This window comes from Myotis myotis, unplaced genomic scaffold (genome assembly GCF_014108235.1).
Source record: "Myotis myotis isolate mMyoMyo1 unplaced genomic scaffold, mMyoMyo1.p scaffold_m19_p_18, whole genome shotgun sequence".
In the NCBI taxonomy this organism is placed as follows: domain Eukaryota; kingdom Metazoa; phylum Chordata; class Mammalia; order Chiroptera; family Vespertilionidae; genus Myotis; species Myotis myotis.
The window spans coordinates 41,445,998-41,466,129 of record NW_023416322.1 but is presented as its reverse complement, the minus strand read 5'-3'; the positions used below and the strand labels follow the sequence as shown (position 1 = coordinate 41,466,129).

At 54.1% G+C, this 20,132-nt stretch overlaps 1 protein-coding gene across 1 annotated transcript in view; it reads right to left on the bottom strand.

The window, feature by feature from the left end:
* PLPPR5 (phospholipid phosphatase related 5) overlaps positions 1-20,132 on the bottom strand; it is a 43,656-nt gene that overhangs the window by 16,915 nt on the left and 6,609 nt on the right. The window contains exons 3-4 of the mRNA XM_036343942.1: positions 7,898-8,030; positions 6,462-6,712 (exon numbers count right to left, since the gene is read on the bottom strand). Of these exons, the coding sequence (XP_036199835.1) occupies positions 6,462-6,712; positions 7,898-8,030 (384 nt within the window). The remainder of the gene's footprint in view (positions 1-6,461; positions 6,713-7,897; positions 8,031-20,132) is intronic.

Below are 20,132 nucleotides of genomic sequence, written 5' to 3'. Positions count from 1 at the left end.
TTTTCATGTTCCGGTTATCGTAACAGCTGCCTTTTTCTATTTTACTTCATCGAAGGGAATCGATGGTTTGGGGGATTTTCTGTGGGCCCCCTGTAGGTGTTGAGAGAGTCCATGCCTGGTCAGGGCAGGCCAGGAGGGAAAGCCCGTTTCTCCCGATCCAGTTCCCATGTCCCCACCCCCACTGGTTAGTTCTGTGAGCTTAGACAAATCACTTCTCCGAGTCTCGGTTCATAGCATTTGCAAGTGAATATGACAAGAACTGTTTGCATGAGCTCAGGAATCACACAAGGAGTGTAACTTTTCTTACTGTCACGTGGCACCATGAAGATCTTTGCTTCGTGACTACAGTAAACCTAAAGGTTTAAAATGATAGATTTGTGCCGGAAGCCTGTCCATCCTTGCTGCTTGACACAGTCGCTGCAGGAAAGAAACATCTGCACAGCATATGTTTCAAGGGACCTGGCGTATATAGCATACTGTTCTTAATATGTTTGCTCCCCTTAGCGCTGTGTGTTTTAACCAAGGTCACCTCTCCGAGAAAGGTTGTTTCCCCAGGTAGGAATTTTTCCCTGAAGTCAGGGAGGGGATGAAATTCCTTAACTAAGTGCCAGGCGGGCAGTTAATCACTACAAACAATCATGCTTAAGCTACATAATCTTTACTCCCTGGAATGGAGATAAGAAACGCCCTAACCTTTGTAATAGAAATTGACAGGATTAAAATCAACTGGTATAAATACGGATGTAACAAAACAATAAACAGCAGAACTTCTCTGGAGATCCAGACCAGAACTTCGCTGGAGATCCTGGCTAGAGATCCTGGCTAGGCTGCTGATCAACTGAACGCTGTCTCTGTGTCATTCCTTCTTCGCCGACTCCATCCACACCTTTGGGGACCCCTGGATCTGCTGGGGTTGGGCCCCGGCAGATTTGGTGCCTACCAGGTTGCTCAGCGGTTAGAGGTTCGGCCTGAGGACTGAAGGGTCCCGGGTTTGATTCTGGTCAAGGGCATGGACCTCAGCTGCAGGCTCGATCCCAGCCCCACCAGTCTGGGGCGTGTATGGGAGGCAACCAATCAATGTGTCTCTCACATCGATATTTCTCTCTGTCTCTCCCCCTCCTTCCACTCTCTTTCAAAATCAATGGAAAAATATCCTCGGGTGAGGATTAACAACAACAACAAAATAATCAACTAAAATGGTATACTTGGATTGAAACTATATATTTGCTGGAGGAGGAGTAAACCCAACTGCCTAACGTATGTATGGGCAAGGGGATAAAGGGCCTTAGGCAGATTATTGTATTTGGAAATCAAGGGTAACCATTCACCCTGGCCGGTGTGGCCCAGTGGATAGAGCATCAGCCTGTGGACCAAAGGGTCCCGGGTTCCATTCCAGTCAAGGGCATGTAGCTCAGTTACAGGCTCCTCCCTGGCCCGGGCCCTGGTCGGGGCTCGTGCAAGAGGCAACCAATTGATGTGTCTCTCTCACATCAATGTTTCTCTCTGTCTTTCCCTCTCTCTTCTACTCTCCCTAAAATTCAATAGGAACATATTCTGGGGTGAGGATTAACAACAAAAAAAGAGTAACCATCATCTCCTTTGCAATACACTGGAGGGGAACCAACAAAAGGCTACATAAGGGTGACCTTATCCTGCAGGACTTCTCCTGTAGCTGGGGTCCTGAGTGGGTGGCATACAGGCGGAGTCACACGTGGGAGGCTAGTAACAGCCCGCAGTGCTCAGGGCCAGCTGGTCGCGCAGGGAGGATCGGACGGCCCAGGGCCTCGGCTGTCCCAGGACAATGGCCGATGGATGGCTCGGCTGTGAGGAGCAGCCCCTTTAGCGCCCACACGGTGACCTCGGTCCTGCCGCGCAGCCCTGGCTGGCTCCACAGGGGCCCATTTCTACCCAGTCTGACCCCCCCTCCCTCCCGGATAAATATATTGTCCACGTGGCCCTTCGTCCATCGGCTAGAAGAGTGAGAGCCCGTGGAGGTGGCCTTGCTTGTCATCTAAAGAACCGAAAGCCACCCCGATTCACCATTTAACACGCGTGTTCCAGAAGCAGATAGAAAAGCAAGGACGCGTGTAGGTAAACAAGGCTGCTGTCTCGTTTCTGACGGTGATGCAAGGAGCAGCTATTTGATTCCTCTGACTTTAAGAACCCCATCATCCCGGGGACTTCACGTCTGCCGACTAGCAAGTGAGGCACGAAGCGACCAGGTGAAACCATCTGGAGAGCTGGAAAGGCACGCAGACGTGCAGCAGGCCGTTCGGTGAAGGTAGGAACCGGTGAGCGTGAAATTTAAAGGCAAGTGGAGGAAGTAGAGCCGGCAACACTATTGCAACAGGCAGATGACACACCGAGGCTGACTGCCAGGGACCAGAAGCTGGAGCTGGAAGGGTAACTACGTTCTCGAAGGCCACGTGAGGACACCGTGCCAACAAGTGAAGTGAAGTCTCCCTCTGGGGAGGGAGGTCGAGGCCAGGGCAGGGGTTTGGGGTTCATTTGAAAGGACACGGGTGTGGCAATGGATGAGAGCACCCGTGGGAGGGGTAACAGACAGAAGAACAGAAGGTCAGGGACAGACACCTGGGACATGCCGGTGGACGGCTTTCTGATGTTGCAAGAAGCCCTTTCATGAGGGAGGAAGCAACTTTGGAAAATGCGATGCTCTCATCGTCTTTTTTTTTTCTTCCTTTTCTGCCTTCTTTTTTGTTGTTAATCCTCCCCCAAGGGTATGTTTCCATTGATTTTTGGAGAGAGTGGAAGGAAGAGGGAGAGACAGAGAGAGAAACATTGACGTAAGAGAGACACATTGGTTGGTTGCCTCCCACATGTGCCCCAACCAGGGCCGGGGACAGAGCCTGCAACTGAGGTGCGTGCCCTTGACTAGAATCGAACCCAGGACCCTTCAGGCCGTAAGCCGACGCTCTATCCACTGGGCCACACCGGCCAGGGCCTCAGAGTCTTCACAAGAGAAACGCTCAGATACAAGTGGGTGACCGCGGGCCTCGGCGTTGGTGAGATGACCCGCCACACAAGGACCGAGAGGCTCCGGATGGGCTCGCGGGTGGCGGGCGAGGTCTGAGGAGTGGGGGAGGGACAAAACCCACATCCTGACTAGTTCATAAGGGGAGAAGGAACAAACTAATCTTTCTGGAAGTTTTTGTCAGAAACAGGAGGGTAGCTCCAATCCGTGGAGGACTTCCGAGTGGCTCTTGGCTCTGTTTTCTGACGGCGGGAATCCTAGCCGCCTAAGGAGAGCCTGCCTCTCCGCTGTGCCTGAGCTGACGGCACACAGGCCTGTGTACGGAGACGCCGGACGACGATGTTCGGCAAAAGAAAGACAGCGACAAGCATGCGCCAGGCGACGTGCTGACACAGCCGGCCCTCAGCAGTAATAGCTCATCTTCCTGCATCACGGGGACCTCAGCTCCTGCCTCGTTCAGGGGCGGGCCTACCTGCTCCCGGAGGGCCTTTGTCCCCCTCCCCGGTTTTCTTTCTTCCAATGAAGGAACAACCAACGGCCCGACGCAGGAGCTCACAGGAGAAGGTGGCCTCCTTGTGGCAGAGTGGACCCGAGGCCAAGCAGCACCCTTGATCTTGAGCTGGAGCCTCACGTTAGGAGGCGCGGGGGGACTGGAATGGCAGCGCGATGCTGTTTTCCTGCAGGGGAAGGCCCGGGAGCCGCTCGGTGTGGGGATCCGTGTCGGCTCTGGCAGGCAGGGGCAAGGCCAGGCGCTCAGTGATCTGTCCTTTCAAAAACGGACTCAGGGCCGGCCGGTGTGGCTCAGTGGTTGAGCGTCGACCTATGAACTGGGAGGTTAGTTCCAGTCTCGGTCAGGGCACAAGCCCGGGTTATGGGCTGGATCCCTGGTGGGTGTACAGGAGGTGGCCAATCCATGATTCCCTCTCATCATTGATGTTTCTCTGTCTCTCTGTCTCTCTCTTTCCCTTCCTCTCTGAAATCAATAAAAATATTAAAAAGTATTTTACTTTTTATAAAGAAAGAAAAACAAACCCAGGCACGTCCCTGGGCCTGGCCGAGATGGCTGTGTGACCCTGGATAGCGAATGAGCACACCTTCAGAGCTGCCCATTCTAGCCTGGGTCTGTCAGGCCCGATGGGGTGGGCTCCACGGAGCGCCTGTCGGCAGAGCACGGCCACGCTGGCCGGGTGACCATGTGCCAGTCACTGCACGCTGTCAGGGCGGTCAGGGAAACTTAGAAGCTGTCCTTTTAAGAGCATTTAAAGTTCTTTAACATCGCCGACGATGTGCAGGACGTAAGATTAAAAATGAGGAGTCAAGGAATAAAATATGGATTCACTGAAAGTCCGAGTACCATTAAAATCCAGCCGTCACGGCCATTTGTATGACCTTGGGTGTTTGAGCTCCTCCGCCACCTGGCTGACAGGGCGCTGGGCAGGAATGTCTGGGCACCCACTTCTCAGGGGCCCTCCTGATGCGCCCTGTGCGACGTCCAGGTACAATCCACCCCTTTTCCTTTTCTTTGTAAATATATTTTTATTGATTTCAGAGAGAAGGGAGAGGGAGAGAGAGATAGAAACATCCATGGTGAGAGAGAATCATGGATCAGCTGCCTCCTGCACGTCCCCACACTGTGGATCAACCCCACAACCTGGACAGGTGCCCTTGACCGGGAATCGAACCGTGACCTCCTGATTCATAGGTTGGTGCTCAACCACTGAGCCACGCTGGCCGGGCTGAAGTTCATTTTACTCTAATCGGGGAATAAACTTTACCCATTTTATATGAAAAGAGACACCACGAAGATAAACTTAAATAGTATTCTAATGCCACTCACACTGAATTACAAATTTAATGATGGAGGGTTCAATGACCTTCAGAATGTTTTCCCCTCCTGGGAAACCGACTGTATTTGCAGAAATAGGCATAGGGATTTTTTCCCCCTAAAAGTCTCAGGAAAGTAAAAGAGAATAAACCTGCGATCAAATTATCCCCAAACCCTTCAGGAAAGCCAGGTGCTAAGGGAGAGACCCAGTTCCTTCATGTTATTCACTAAACCACAAGGAGAAACACCAGGAGACCATCCCCCGGTCCTTACCCACACACGTCAGCACAGGGCTCATTTCTTCCTCCCGAGGCGCGCGTGTGTGTGTGTGTGCGCGCGCGTGTGTGCATGTGTGTGTGTGTGTACAGCGCCGCACCGCATGCAGCAGAGCCAGCACTACCTAAACGCAGGGCACGCCTGTTCCCGCCGCCATCACGGAATCTACTAACTCCCCGCTATTTACCTACTTATCAAACTCCTGGCAAGCGTTTTCTGAGACCGTAAATGCTTGAAACACCCCAATGTGTCTATTATAAAGTTCCCCCAAGCTGTCGCTAGGGACGCTGGGAAGAAATATATCTGCACGTAGGTTCAAATATAACAGCACAGCCGCCGGTAATGCCCACATTGGCAGCGGGAGTCGGACGGGTTGCCATGGCAGCCTCCCACACGCCCATGGCTCAGGGTGGCGGGCCGAGAGAAGAGCCGTTAGCACGGAACAGCACCGATTGTTGAAAAGGCAGCGGTTCCCCTCAGTGTAATTACAGGCAGGAGCCCTGACGTGTGGACTCCACGCTATTTAAGGGTCCTGGGTGTTGGGGCTCCTAAATGCTTCTTCTCTGAAGGTATCTGCCCTCTGAACCCTGGGCCTCCCCCTTCAGGGAGCCTGGGACCGGCGGGGGCAGGAGGAAGGTCACCTGACCACCCACCCAGGGGGCTCTGGGAGGTAGTGCTCCCCTCTCTGGAACATTCTGAATCATCACTGACGTCGGGACAGTTTGTGGTTTATCCCCATCTGTAAAGGGCGTGATGATAGGACACGCTTCAAGGCGCTGTTGTGAGAGCCCAGTGAGTTAGTACAGAGGACAGATTATTACGTAACTAATAATAATAAAGGAAGAATAGGTTGTAACGATGCCTACGTGAGAACCAGTAGCGCATAAATTAGCAACAGTGCAGCACATGGTGCCTGGCACATAGTAAAAGCTCAGTCAATGTCATGTTATCGGTACAAACACCCCCAAGAGAACGTTCTAGAAAAGGAGGGCCCCTTTCCCCGCCCCACCAGAGACCATGAGGGCGTGAGTAAGCAGCTAGGAGGCCGGCCACCTCTCTTCACAGCGCTACTACAGGTTCCTGGGGACTGGCCGCCCCCGGACACAGTATGTCCATCCAGCCCTATGACCACGAGACGAACACGGTCTCCAATAGCAATGCAAGCGGCTGTGTTTTCTAACACAATCCGCTCCCCACGCATAACCTCACGGGAGTCCACTGACTATTAATTCTACTCCCGGAACCAACAGCTCTGTAAACACACAGGAAGTGGCCACGGGAGCTGCCCCTGGGGCTCCGCGCTGGCGGGGAGGCGCCCCTCCTGCCCGGCGGGGACCGGGGCCTGGCTGTGGTCAGGCCCACACTTACCGTCAGGTACACGGCCGCGTAGACGCTGAGCGCCGCCTCCTTGGACGGGAAGGTCTTCCGGGCCCGGAGGACGAGCTCGGGGTCGCCCGTGCAGGCCTCCTCGCCGCTGATGAACTGCGTGAGCTGCTGGCAGCCCAGCGCCGTGTAGTTGGGCCGGCACAGGGCCAGGAAGTGGGGCGCCAGGTTCCCCGTCACCACCTGCCCGGCGTTCACGAAGATGTCCGTGGCGAACAGGCCGAACGTGTAGATGCCTAGAAGCAAGCGCAGCCCGTGAGCGCCCCGGGGTCCGTGCCTCGGTTCCCAGGGAGCCAACAAGGGAAGATCCTAGGGACCAGCACACAGGCATCCACCCCTGCCTGCCCCCGGCTCCCTGGAGGTGGGGGTGCTGCACTGGCTCACAGCCCCGCTGGCCACCTCGGGCGCATACGCGTGGCGGGCCTATCAGACAAGAAGACGCCCTCTAGGCCTGTGGTTGGGCGCTGCGATTTCTATAAATGGAGCCAGGGCTCCCTAGCGAGGCCTCAGTCTATCACCTCAGTGTTTGTCCCCATTTTGAAAATATTTTTTAAACATATTTTTATTGATTTCAGAGAGGAGGGGAGAGGGAAAGAGAGAGAAACATCCATGATGAGAGAGAATCATGGATCGGCTGCCTCCTGCACACCCCACACTGGGGATTGAGCCCGCAACCCGGACCTGTGCCCTGACCAGGAATCGAACCATGACCTCCTGGTTCACAGGTCGACACTCAACCACTCAGCCACACTGGGCAAAAATATTTTTTATCTTTTCTGACAGAAAGCAAAGCAAGTGGTCTCCCTTGGATGGTGCCCCTGAAACCCACTCAGCCTGAGGTTAACGCTGGTGGAGGGGCCAGTTAGCGGTCGAACCCAGGCCATCTGTCTCCGGTTACATACCATGCAACACACTGCTTTCGGAAACACATTTTTAAAGCCGCATAACAGCTTAGTCCTACCTTCTCTTTTATGAATTACATTTTAATTATCACAATTGGGGCAATTTAGTAAACAATAAAGCGATCAAAATGATAAGTTTTTCAATTATCTTCACAGGATTAAACTTTACTTTCTCTGGTTACCTAAAGGTATAAAATAAGTACATGGATTTTATTTTCTCTCCCTTGTCAGTTTACTCAAATACCAAAAACATTTTCTAAATGCAGTAACATTGGCCATTGTTGTCAAAACTTATCTTTTGCCCTGGCTAGGTGGGTCAGTTGGTTGGAGAGAGAGAGAGAGAGAGAGAGAGAGAGAGAGAGAGAGAAACATTGATTGGTTGCCTCCCGTATGGACCCTCACCAGGATCGAACCGGCCAGTTTCTGGTGCGTGGGACACCGCTCCGACCCACCGAGCCGCCGGCCAGGGCACCAGGCTTATTTTTAAAACAGAATTAAAACAATTCCGTGAACACGTACCGAGAAACCGCACAGTCCTCCGCACCAGTGGGTTTATGTAGCAACAGTCTCCGGTTAAAATCGTTTTCTCCTGGTTTTCAAAATCCCTTGTGGCTAGTTGTAGGCAAAACACCGCGGTCTCTCCAACTATTATCTTGCAACAAAACAAAAGGTTAAAGAACATTAGACTCTCACCAACATGAAGCAGAAAATTTTATTTAAAAAGCAACAGAGGCGCTTCCCCGAGTAGCAACAATCTCAGTGGCGGCTCAACACAGCCCTGCTATGATAGCGGCGTCCCTGCGTGGATAACCCACATTTCTCTCAATCCAAGGGAGTCTGAAACGGGTAAGTTACGAATACGAGTGGACTAGAACAGTTTTGTCTCATGAAAGACCATTAAAAATGCTGGGCCTATCATAAGAACACCAGTCAGAAAGGACGCATGCACCCCTATGTCCATAGCAGTGTTATGTACAATAGCCAAGATCTGGAAACAGCCCAAGTGCCCATCAGCAGGTGAGTGGGTAAAAAAGCTGTGGTACGTTTACACCGCGGAATACTATGCAGCAGGAAAAAAGAAGGATCTCTTACCCTTTGGGACAGCATGGAGGGACCTGGAGAGTATGATGCTGAGTGAAATAAGCCAGTCAGAGAAAGACAAGTGTCACATGACCTCACTCATATGTGGAATCTAATGGACAATATACACTGATGAACAGAGTGGAACGGGAAGCATGGGTACCTGGCACTGACTGGCCGGTGCCCGAGGGGAGGGGCTGGGATGACTGGATAAAGAAAGCAAAGGGATTCGCTAAAGATCACACATGCACACCCCACGGACACGGACAATAGTGTGGTGAGGGCCAGGAGAGGGGGGAGCAGGTGGGCAAAGGAGGGGAGAAAGGGGGCACGTGCAATAGTATCAACATTAAAATCCTATATAATAAAAGCCTAATATGCAAATTGTCCCCTCGATCGGGGGGCGGGGCCGGCCAGCCAACCTCCTGCATTCCCTTCTCCCCTCCTCCCCTCAGCCAGATCCCACCTGTGCACGAATTCGTGCACCAGCCTCTAGTTATTTAACAAAAATAAAATAAAATATACCCAGGACCTGGGCTCTCAGGAGGTGCTCACTCATGCTTGGTGTGTGACTGCATTCCATGTTTTTTACGTGATGTGTCTTGTTAAGTTTGATTCTGCCATAGAGATGAGAGCGAGTCTCCAGAACCGCAGACTCGGAATTCAAGTTCAGGCCTGTGTTGACCACAGCCTCTGCCCGAGCTGTGAGCTTGTCCTTGACTCCCAGGGTTAGCCAGGTGAGCCCAGGTCCCCCCTGAGGCTTAGCCACAGCCCCGGCACCCACAGTTCTAAGGGGGAGGGATGGGGCACAGAGCGCTCACGGGGACCTTCCCCATTCCTGGGCCACCTGCTGTGAGAGAACCCAGGATGGAAAAGAGCCATGGTGACCCCTTTGTTAAAATTTTTTAAAAATTGATTTCAGAGAGGAGGGGAGAGGGAGAGGGAGAGAGAAATATCAATGATGAGAGAGAATCATGGATTGGCTGCCTCCTGCACACCCCCTACTGGGGATTGAGCCTGTAACCCATGCATGTGTCCTTGACCAGAATCGAACCTGGGACCCTTCAGTCCACAGGCTGACGCTCTATCCACTGAGCCAAACCGGCCAGGGCTGATTGATTGATTTTAGGGAGAGAAGTGGGGAAAGAGAGAAACATCAATGGGAGAGAGAAACATCCATCAGCCACCTTCCCCACAAGCCCCCGTAGGGATCAAACCTGCGACCTAGGTACGTGCGCTGACCAGGAATCAAACCTGCCACCTCCAGGTGCATGGGATGAGCTCCACCAGCTGAGCCCCCAGCCAGGGCTGTGGTGTCCTCCCTGCCACACCCCTGCAGAACGGGACCGTCTCCTGCAGCCCCATGCAGGCAGGGGGTCAGGAGTGACCCTCCAGGCCCAGGAGAGAGTGCGGGCAGAGCAGTGGCACCTGGCTGGGTGCTCAGCACACCTGTCCCTCCAGGCAGCGGGGGGTGGGAAGTCCGGAGCCTGGAGGGGGGGCTGCGTCTTGGCTTTGCCTCAGACTTGCTGAACGACCTTCACCAAGGTCAGACCTTCTCTTTGCCTCGGCGTCATCCCCTGTCCAAGAGTGATGACAGAAACAACGCCATCGCGAACCGCTGGAAGGACCCACGGAGTTCACTGCCAGATTTGTAACTTGGAAACCCACACATGCAACCTATATGTTCCTGTTGACCAACGTCACCCCAATAACATCCTATATAATAAAAGGCTAATATGCAAATTGTCCCCTCGACCTGTAGTTCGACCAGGAGTTCAACCAGGGGGTGGGAACCAGCTAGCCAACTGCCTGGGGCCTCTCCCCCTGGGCCAGCCCCCACCCCTGATCAGCCCCCCCTGGGCCAGCCCTCCAACCACCCACGGCCCCTCCCCGGCCGGCCCGGCCCAATTAGCCCCGATCAGGGCAGGCTGGCTGGACCCCACCCATGCATGAATTCGTGCAACCGGCCTCTAGTTAATAAATAAAAATAAAGGACATATCTTTGTAGAAAAAAAACAGAAGCTGAGATAGTGGGAAGTCCTGACACTAATCTTGTGTGTGTGGGGGGGGAGGTAAGAGTGGGGTGGGGCGACATGAGGATACAGAGAAAGAAAGCGTAGTCCGTCCCACAACAAAGCCCGGATTTATAAGCGGGAGGCAATCGTTTTTCTTTCCTGTCACGATGAGAAGCTTGTGGAAACGATTTAAAAACTTCTCCCCTAATTAAGATAAGTGCCGCTCATTAAACTTTACATGATTCTTCTTCTTTTGCCCAACCATGCACATAAATGTCGTGACCATAAGCTACGGGAAAGAGGAGCTAAAGGGCCCGTAATACCGACTCATCGTGCGTACGTGCAGCCTTTAATTTTAAGACGTAAGGTCACCGTCTCCGTGTTCATGAACCTGCCGCAGGCCAGGGCCGCTCTCACGGACCCGCCCATCCCCCGAAGAGCCAGCTCGTCATTAATGAAAGCTCTGTCATTAACAAAAGTGTGCAGGCTGCTAGCTTGCGTTCCGGCTCCTCGACAACACTTGTTCGAATTAATTTCCCCAGGTCTTTATCAACAATAAAGAAGCAACGTGATCACATTTAAATGCTCCTTGGGACATTGAAATAATGGAGTTTTTAGAAATGAATCTTGAAGCACAAGCAATAATTAGATGCCCCAAAACTAGGTTCAGCAGGATAAGTGCTGTGGATTGGTTGTGTTTTTTTTTTTGGTGGTTTTTTTTGTGGGTCTTTTGTTTGTTTTGCCGGGGGTGTGGGAGAAGGGGGAGGGGGAGTTCATTCCTGGTCCGAAAAATCAGCTGAAAGTTACAAGTTCTAACCCTTCTCAGAGATTCACATGAGCACAAGACTCGTCATTTCCAGCTTCCCATGGAAGCATTATTCACCGCCTCCATCTTATGGATGAGCACTCGAGGGCGTGGAGAGACTATATAACTTATCGAGGGTCCCTGGGCGAGTAAGGCCCAAGGCCAGGACTCCACTCCCCGCAGGCCGGTTCTGGCGTCCAGCTTGCCGTGACGCTGTTTTGTTCTTCTGCTTTATTTTAGGAAGAAGCGTCCGGCGGCTAAAAGCTCTCCTGTGTGCCCTGACTGGTTTGGCTCAGTGGATAGAGCGTCGGCCTGTGGACTGAAGGGTCCCAGGTTCGATTCCGGTCAAGGGCATGTACCTTGGTTGCGGGCACATCCCCAGTGGGGGGTGTGCAGGAGGCAGCTGATCGATGTTTCTCTCCCATGGATGTTTCTAACTCTCTATCTCTCTCCCTTCCTCTCTGTAAAAAATCAATAAAATATATTTAAAAAATAAATAAATAAAAATAAATGCTCTCCTGTGAGAACTCCCGCATGCAGGAGTGTCCTTTCGTCCCAGTTAGCTTTCCTGTGACAACCTGTGAACTTGGCTGCCGACGTCACACTTGCTTGGTCTTAGGAGTCTATGTTCAGGGACGGTCCTGCGTATCCGGCCGGGCTTGTATCCCAGGAACGCTGGGGAGAGTGAAAAAGCCAAAGCCCTCCTCCTGAGCAGAGCGGCCTGAGGAAGGACCAGCCGGCAGCGCTATGTATGGCAATGGGGGAAGCAGCAGGCTCTGCACAGATGATGGAGTAACGCTGGGGAAGGCACTCCACGGAGGGACAGCTCCTCCCCGCCCCGGCCGTTAGGAAGAGGAGAGAGAACATATAAAGCAAAAGGAAAAGGGGGCCCAGCTGGCGGGGCTCAGGGGTTGAGCATCAACTTGTGAACCAGGAGGTCACGGTTGGATTCCCGGTCGGGGCACAGGCCCGGGCTGCAGGCTCGATCCCCAGTGTGGGGCGTGCAGGAGGCAGCCGATCCATGATTCTCTCTCATCATTCATGTTTCTATCTCTCTCTCCCTCTCCCTTCCTCCCTGAAATCAATACTAAAATTATATTTTTAAAAAAGAAAACAAGGGTTCACTCACACAGTGAGAGAGAAAGCTCTTATTCTGACAAGGGACACAGGTGGGAAGTCAAAGGGCATTGAGGTGGGTTTCGAGATGTGACCTGTGCCGCCGGCCATGGCAGGGGAGGACATGGCCCGACCTTTCTGACGGGGGGCTAAGAAAGACTAACGTTCTCCCCTCTAGTACCGCAGGGCCCGGCTTTCCCACGGACCTCCTGGGGTGTCTTCTGGCCACGGCTTAAGAAGAATTCCCCAGGGACCCCTGCCCAGTGTGGCAGCTCACCATGACCGTCGGGGAGCAGACAGTGATTTTATCTTTTCCCCCCTAGCTCCAAAGACCTGCGCTGCTGTGTGCCTGAGACTTCTTCTGCACCAAAACATACGGCTCTGCTGGACACCAGGCTGGTGACGCCGGTCCCTCCCAGGGCCCGGCCCGCCCTCGGGGAACATGCCCTCAACGGACTAGATCTGTGATCTCGGCTCACACTCTGTTCCTGACAACAGGCTTTTGAGGGGACAGCGTGGCCCGGGAAAGCAGGAACAGTGTCCCTGCGAGTTCAGACCACCCCCCCCCGCCCAACCCCCCCTCTCACCCCCCCTGCATCCTGCCCTGGGCCAGCTCCTCCCGGTTTCTCTCCACTTTAAAGGGACCGCGACTGTCCTCTACGGCCATTCATTTTTCCTGGAGGAAAAAGAGGCCTGGACACTGGAAGGACTTCATTTTTAAACACGTTCCCGGGAGGAGCCCATGCTGATGGCGGACGACATCCCTCTGCTTTGTCCAGCCATGACACCTGCTGCCCCATGGAGCCCCGTCAGGAGCTGTCAGCGTATTGAGAGGTGTCCCCTCTCAGCCGGCCCCGGGCGCGTCGCTAGGACGGCCGTGGCAGCACCAAGCCCAGCGGTGTCGGGTGGCCAGGAAGGTTCAGACATGGTCTCCCTGGACTCTGTCCTTCCTGTTTCCTCCAGAAACAAAGGATGAGCAGAGCTGACCCCAGGGCGCTGGGCCCTGGGGTCCCTCGCTGGGCCCACCTGGTGCAGACCCGGGGCAGCACCTGGAGGCGGAGTCCAGCGCTACCTGCAGCTCCCAGTGCCCGGCTCCCACCTCTGACTCACCCACGAGGACCTGGCTGGGCCCGATCAGGCGCCGGGCAGGAGGGAGGCGAGTCCTCTCTCGGGCATGAGCGACGAGGACCCCTGGGGAGCAGTCCCTCTTTGCAAGCTCCCCTGGATAATCACAACCGTCTCACCTCTGGTTCATTATATTTCACAATGGGCAGACGTTTAAAAGATACTGACTTTAGAGAGGAAGGGGAGATAGAAACATCAATGATGAGAGAGAATCATGGATGGGCTGCATCCAGGGCTGCACACTTGGAAAAAGACTTTCCTTCCGCAGCAGCAGCCACAATCCCGCCTAACGAGCAGGTCTGAGCAGGGTGTGCTGGCCCAGCGTTTTGATGTCTGTTAAACCTCAATCACGCTTCCTTTCAAAGTCTTCACCACAATCTCCCAGACGAACGTAAGCAAATAGCGTTGCCGGGGACCTGCCGCTGCGTGCGGCACTGAGCGTGTTAAAGGGCTTGTGAACACCAGCATCTGTAATTCACGATGAAGTCAGAATATTCAAGTGAATTGAAAAGCTTCCGTCCTGAAATGAGACGAAGACCCTACTTTGTAAACACCGACTCAACCCCACCGTACAGGCAGCAGGTTTGCCGAATCCATGTTGGCTGTGGCTCTTCCCCACGGAGCCCTGGATTCCTTCAGCTACCAGCCTTCTCTTCCGCGTGACCTTCAGGGGCCGGCCTTGGCCTCGAAGGACTGAAGATGCATCCAGTCCCGAGGGCCCCGCCCATGGCAGCTGTGGGCCTGGGTGGTGTGTTTCCACCTGAGGAAGAAGGGGAGACTTCTCCAGGGGTGGGTGCTCTGACAAAGAGACTCACAGCCCGGCCGATGCGGCTCCGTGGTTGAGCATCGGCCTGTGAACCAGGAGGTCACGGCTGGACTCCCGTCCAGAGCACAGGAAGAGTCACTGCCCAGCTGGCAGCGTGTCTCAGACCCATTCTCTTACTGGGCTGCAGGTTTTCCCAACACCCAGCGGCTCCCGGCCCCCTGAGCTGTGTTCTGCCCAATCCCGGGCTCCGCCTCGCTGACCCAGACCTACCTCCCCCCACCCCCGCAGAGCACCCGCCCCGGGGACCGGCCCGGCACAGCCCAGGTCCCGCGGCAGGACCAGGCGCCCCCCTCCGGCCAGGCTTCCCGCCCTTGGCCACCCCTCCGTGCCTCCATGCCAGGCCCCCGTTACCGGGCAGGTCCCTGCCCTCCCTGCCCTGACGCAGGCTCCCGGGGTCGGATCCACCCTCAGCTTGGAGAGAGCATCCAGGCAGGAGGGAAGCTCCCAAACGGAAACGCAGGAACGCGGCTCCTGCCTCGCCCCCTCCGCGGCGCCCCACGCGTTTACAGAGCCTGCCCCTCCGGTGGGTTTCTCGTGGCAGGAACAGAAAACTCAACCTGACGGGAGCATGTAGGAAACCTTTTATATGTTTTTATTGATTTTTAGAGAGAGAGGCAGGGAGAGGGAGAGAGAGAGAAACATCAACGATGAGAGAGAATCGCGGATCGGCTGCCTCCTGCACGCCCCACACTGGGGATGGAGCCCGCAACCCGGGCCTGTGCCTACAGGCTGGAAAGGGAGCTGACTTCACCCTGAGTGTCACTGTAACGCATTTTCTACTAATCACCCTCACCTCTGAAACGCATCTTCGTCCCACAGCCCCAGCCACCAGGAAGGGTTCCCAGCCTAGGCGCCCGGCCCCTCTCCCTGCTCCCCTGATGAGCCAGCATCACTCCTCTCTGGCCTGGCCCCTCTCCCTGCTCCCCCGATGAGCCAGCATCACTCCTCTCTGGCCTGGCCCCTCTCCCTGCTCCCCCGATGAGCCAGCATCACTCCTCTCTGGAATCTTCTATCCCTTCTATCGTCCTCGCCCCTCGCCGGCGCCTTTGAATCTGCAGAAGCCAGCACACACACAGCCTTGTCTGGGGAGGGCTGAGGGAATGTTTGTGTGTATTTTTTTAATGTTTATTTAATCGATTTTAGGGAGAAAAGAAGGGAGAGGGAGCGAGAGGAACATCGATGAGCGATAACTATGGATCGGCTGCCTCCTGCACACCCCGTCTTGGGGACTGAGCCCACACCCTGGGCACGTGCCGCCCGTGAATGGAACCAGCGGCCTCGCCGTGCGTGGGACGACGCTCAGCCCGCAGAGTCCTGCCGACCGGCAGAGTTTTGTGATGAACCTGGAAGAGCGAACTCCTGAGCCCTCGCTCGCAGGCCACGGAGCCTGCACCCCTTTGACTGGGCGGGGGCTAAGGTGCCCCGGTTTCATAGTTCACCCTAATCGGAAACCCTGGATTTCCACGAAACGCCTCCATGAACCATAAAATCCTGCTTTCGTTCCCCCAGTTCCTCCGGAGGTGAACTGAAGCCGAACGCGATGATCGCCCTGCCCGAGCAACACTGAATCTTGTCCCCACTCATCAACGTCCTTCTGCAGAGTCCCCCCATTTTTTATGGCCCTCCCCACCCCCCCGGAAGGCAACTCTTGTCAAAGAGAGCTGCCTGCGCTGAGTCACGTGCTCCCCGCTTAGTCTATGATTACTAATGAAAAGGTACCGGGCGTGAGTCACCGGCCCTGGGCGGCAGTAAAGCCTGACTCAGCTCGCTTAGCAACGCTGCCAGCGCCCCCTCCCACAGCAGACGCCGGAAGCAGCGTCCCATGCACCCTGGACGCAGAGCCCGCTGTGAGCGGATGGGCCGCTCGATTTACAAAAGAGGAAGGAGATGGTGTGCCCTTTAAATCGACCGGGGTGTTGTTGGGGGAAAAATAGTACTGGGATATAGAACATGTCTGGGGAAACGAGCTTAGTGGTTCCAGAGGGGAAATACGAAGGTTTAATGATTTTCTAAACAGCATGGTAGCCCAGCCCGTGTGGCTCAGTGGTTGAGTGTCATCCCATGTACCAGGAGGTGACAGTCTGATGTGGGTCAGGGCACAGGCCCAGGTTGGGGGCTCCATTCCCAGTAGGGGGCGTGCAGGAGGCAGCTGATCAATGTTTCCCTCTCACATCAATGCTTCTCTCTCTCTCCATTCCTCTCTCTAGGATCAATACATAAATCCTTGGGTAAGGATTTATTTTCAAAAAAATTTTAAAAAGAGGGAGAGCCTTCGTCATGACTAAGAAGTTCCAGCGATGAAGAAGCAAGTTCTCGCTCACACTGAATTCACACATCCCTTCCCAAAGGGGGGAGTGCCCCGGCCTCCGGATCTGTATGCCAGACCTCACCCCGGAGAAGGGGAGGGGACCCCGAGGCGTCACGTGACGAGGAGCTGAGGGGAGAGGAACAAGGGAGCCTTTGTCCAAGGCCGAGGTGGCCCGAGTTTTGACTAAGTCTCTTCACTCGCGTCGGGACTGAGCACCCCCGGCCTCAGCAGCGCGTGCGGAGGGGTCACCGTCACCGTCACCGACTGGAGACCTGGGCTGTCCCTTAGCCGGAGAGGCCAGGAGTCCATGCCCACTCGGCGGGCTTTGGTGCCCGAGAACCGGCGTCTGCTTCCAGGAGGCCTCTGGGGTTATAAGCTGCTTCTAGCATGAAACACACTACTGGGCGCCCCAGTGTGAGAAACGTGGACCCATGAACCAGGAGGTCCGGCCTCGATCCCCCGTGTGGGGCGCGCAGGAGGCAGCCGGTCCATGATTCTCTCTGATCATTGATGTTTCTCTCTCTCTCCCTCTCCATCTCCCTTCCTCTCTGAAATCAATAAAAATATATTTAAAAAAAGAAAAGTACAGTTTCTGCTGCACGACTGAAAGCACCCCCAAAAAAGGGGGGATCGTCGCCCTAGAAGCACCATGCACGACACACCCAGCGTGGAGGGGTTGGTACGACACAGTCCCGCCCCCGTGGGGAGGGGACAGCGCTGGGGGCTGGTGTGGGGCCAGGCAGGTGCCAGGATGCATTCCCACTCGCTGCCCTTCGACCTCACAGCCTCCTATGTCCTGAGCCTGCTCCGGAAGGTTTGCAGAAGGGGAGATGGGCTCTGCTCCTAATGCGGGGCTTTGGAGCGAGTCAGGTAACCTCGCTTATCCTTACTTTCAGGTCTGCTACCCATGGAAGGCATTCCACAAATACTTGCTCAAGGAAGGAAGGAGGGAGGGAGGGAGAAGGGAGAAGGGAGGGAGGGAAGGAGGGAGGGAGGAAAGGGAGGGAGGGAGGAAAGGGAGGGAGGGAGGAAAGGGAGGGAGGACGGGGAGAGGGAGGGAGGGGAGGAGAGAGAAGGAGGAAGGGAGGGAGGGAGGGAGAGAGGGAGAGGGAGGGAGGGAGGGAGGGAGTCCTGGTCCTCACCAGCATTTCATCCCCAGGGTCCCACCGAAGAGGCTGCTATAAGTCTTTGCTGTCTTGCTGTTAATTAACAACTGATTTAATGAACATTGTGGATATTTTAAAAATGATTTTTTTATTGATGAAAGTAGTGACTTTTAATTAGCCTGACGAATGCTAAAAATGGCCTCTTTATTGGTGCAATTACAGACTTTCAGGCTCTGGGGGTCGACGGGAATTGTTGGAGACACGTCCCGCCCTGGAGTGAACAGCCCTGGCGTAAGGCTGCGTGAGGCTGGTCCCTGTACCCCCGAGGCTGGCTCCCTGGGGACAGGGCGCAGGGGACAGCCACTGGCTTAGGGGGGTTTCTGCCTGAAGCTTGTCAGCTTGAGGACACGGAACCCTGAGTTCCTGGCTGGACCTTCACTCATGGTTTCCGATACTTAACACATTGCACTGACAGAACAGGGAGGGCCTGGCCTGCTCGGCCTGCCTTAATGATGGTCATTAAGTAGCCGTGTGGCCATTATAATCTCATCACCACAGATTTCAGGGGCATCTGGAAAACGTATCCACCACAAATAGCCAGAGAAGGGCATCTGGTGGCATGGGCTGGCGTCGGACGGCAACACCCCAGCTTGGAGAGGCTCACGTCTAGAGATGGGAGCATGAAGAGAAGTGAGAGCAAGATGAGCTTATCTCAAAGCCATAAGCTGTGAGAGAGACGAAGGAGTCGGAGGGGAGAAGGCAGGGCTTCCACCCGGGGGTGCCCGAGGGATCCGCCCAGAGGAGCTGATGCCGGGTCTGGAAGGGAAACGCAGAATGTGCCAGAAAGTTGGGGTTTTCTTTGGGGAGGGGAGACAGTCTATCACCTGTGGGCAAACTACGGCCCGCGGGCCGGATCCGGCCCGTTTGAAATGAATGAAACTAGAAAAAAAAAAAGACCATACCCTTTTATGGAATGATGTTTACTTTGAATTTATATTAGTTCACACAAACACTCCATCCATGCTTTTGTTCCGGCCCTCCGGTCCAGTTTAAGAACCCATTGTGGCCCTCGAGTCAAAAAGTTTGCCCACCCCTGGTAGATGCTAGAAGCAAAGGAGATAAAAATGTATTCCTACAAAAAATAACAAATGTGTTACACACACACACATATTTATATCTCTAATAATAAAAGTGTAATATGCTAATTAAGACCAGATGTCCTTCCGGACGAAGCCAGGGCTGCAAGGGAAGCCGGGGTCCGGGGTGTCAGAGGGAAGCTGGTGCGGCAGCCGGGGGGAAGGAAGGCCTACTCTTGCACAAATTTTGTGCATCAGGCCTCTAGGATATAGATATAGATATAGATATAGATATAGATATAGATATAGATATAGATATAGATATAGATATAGATGTATAGGTATAGGTATAGGTATAGATATAGATATAGATATATAGATATAGATATAGATATAGATATAGATATAGATATAGATATAGATATATAGATATAGATATAGATATAGATATAGATATAGATATAGATATAGATATAGATATATAGGTATAGGTATAGATATAGATATAGATATAGATATAGCTATATAGATATAGATATAGATATAGATATAGATATAGATATAGACATAGACATAGATATAGACATAGACATAGATATATAGATATAGATATAGATATAGAGATATAGACATAGATATAGATATAGCTATATAGATAGATAGATCACACACACACACAGATGCACGCACTGAGGGAAGTCCACCAGACGACCGTGCGGAGCGTTGTAAACACGCCTGGCCTGCAACATCGCTCTCCGGGATTCCGCGTTTACAAAACAGCAGGTGACTGTCCTGACGGTGATTCTGTAGCCACACCTGCCACAGTGACTAAGAAAGTCACCGCCCACCAAGCGCGCCCGCTCCCTCCGGAACTGCCTCCATAGGACCGAGGGCAGCCCGTCATCTCACGGAGTTAAACCACCTTCCCGCCGATGACATCCTCCCACCGTGCCCGCAGGGTCCCCGCAGGCCGGGTGGCCACCACGGCTCCCGTCAGAGCGCCTGCTCCCCTTGGGCGGGTAGGGACGCTGGGCCCGGGGGGCTGAGGTCTGGGGCTACTCCCCTGCTCGTAGGAACCAAGGAAGCCCGGGCTTTAAACACAGAATTTAAATCCCCTTTTCCTGTCTGACTGTAACCGCGTCTGCACATGAGCAAGCGTGTGGAGGCCGCGAAGAGCACAGTGGCGTGGCGTCCCTGGCTTTGGCCCGCCCGTCTGGCAGGATTCCCACCGTTGGTGCTAGGAACCAAACGAGTGGCAGCACTGGGCGTGAAGTCACAGGCCCAGGCCCTCGATGCA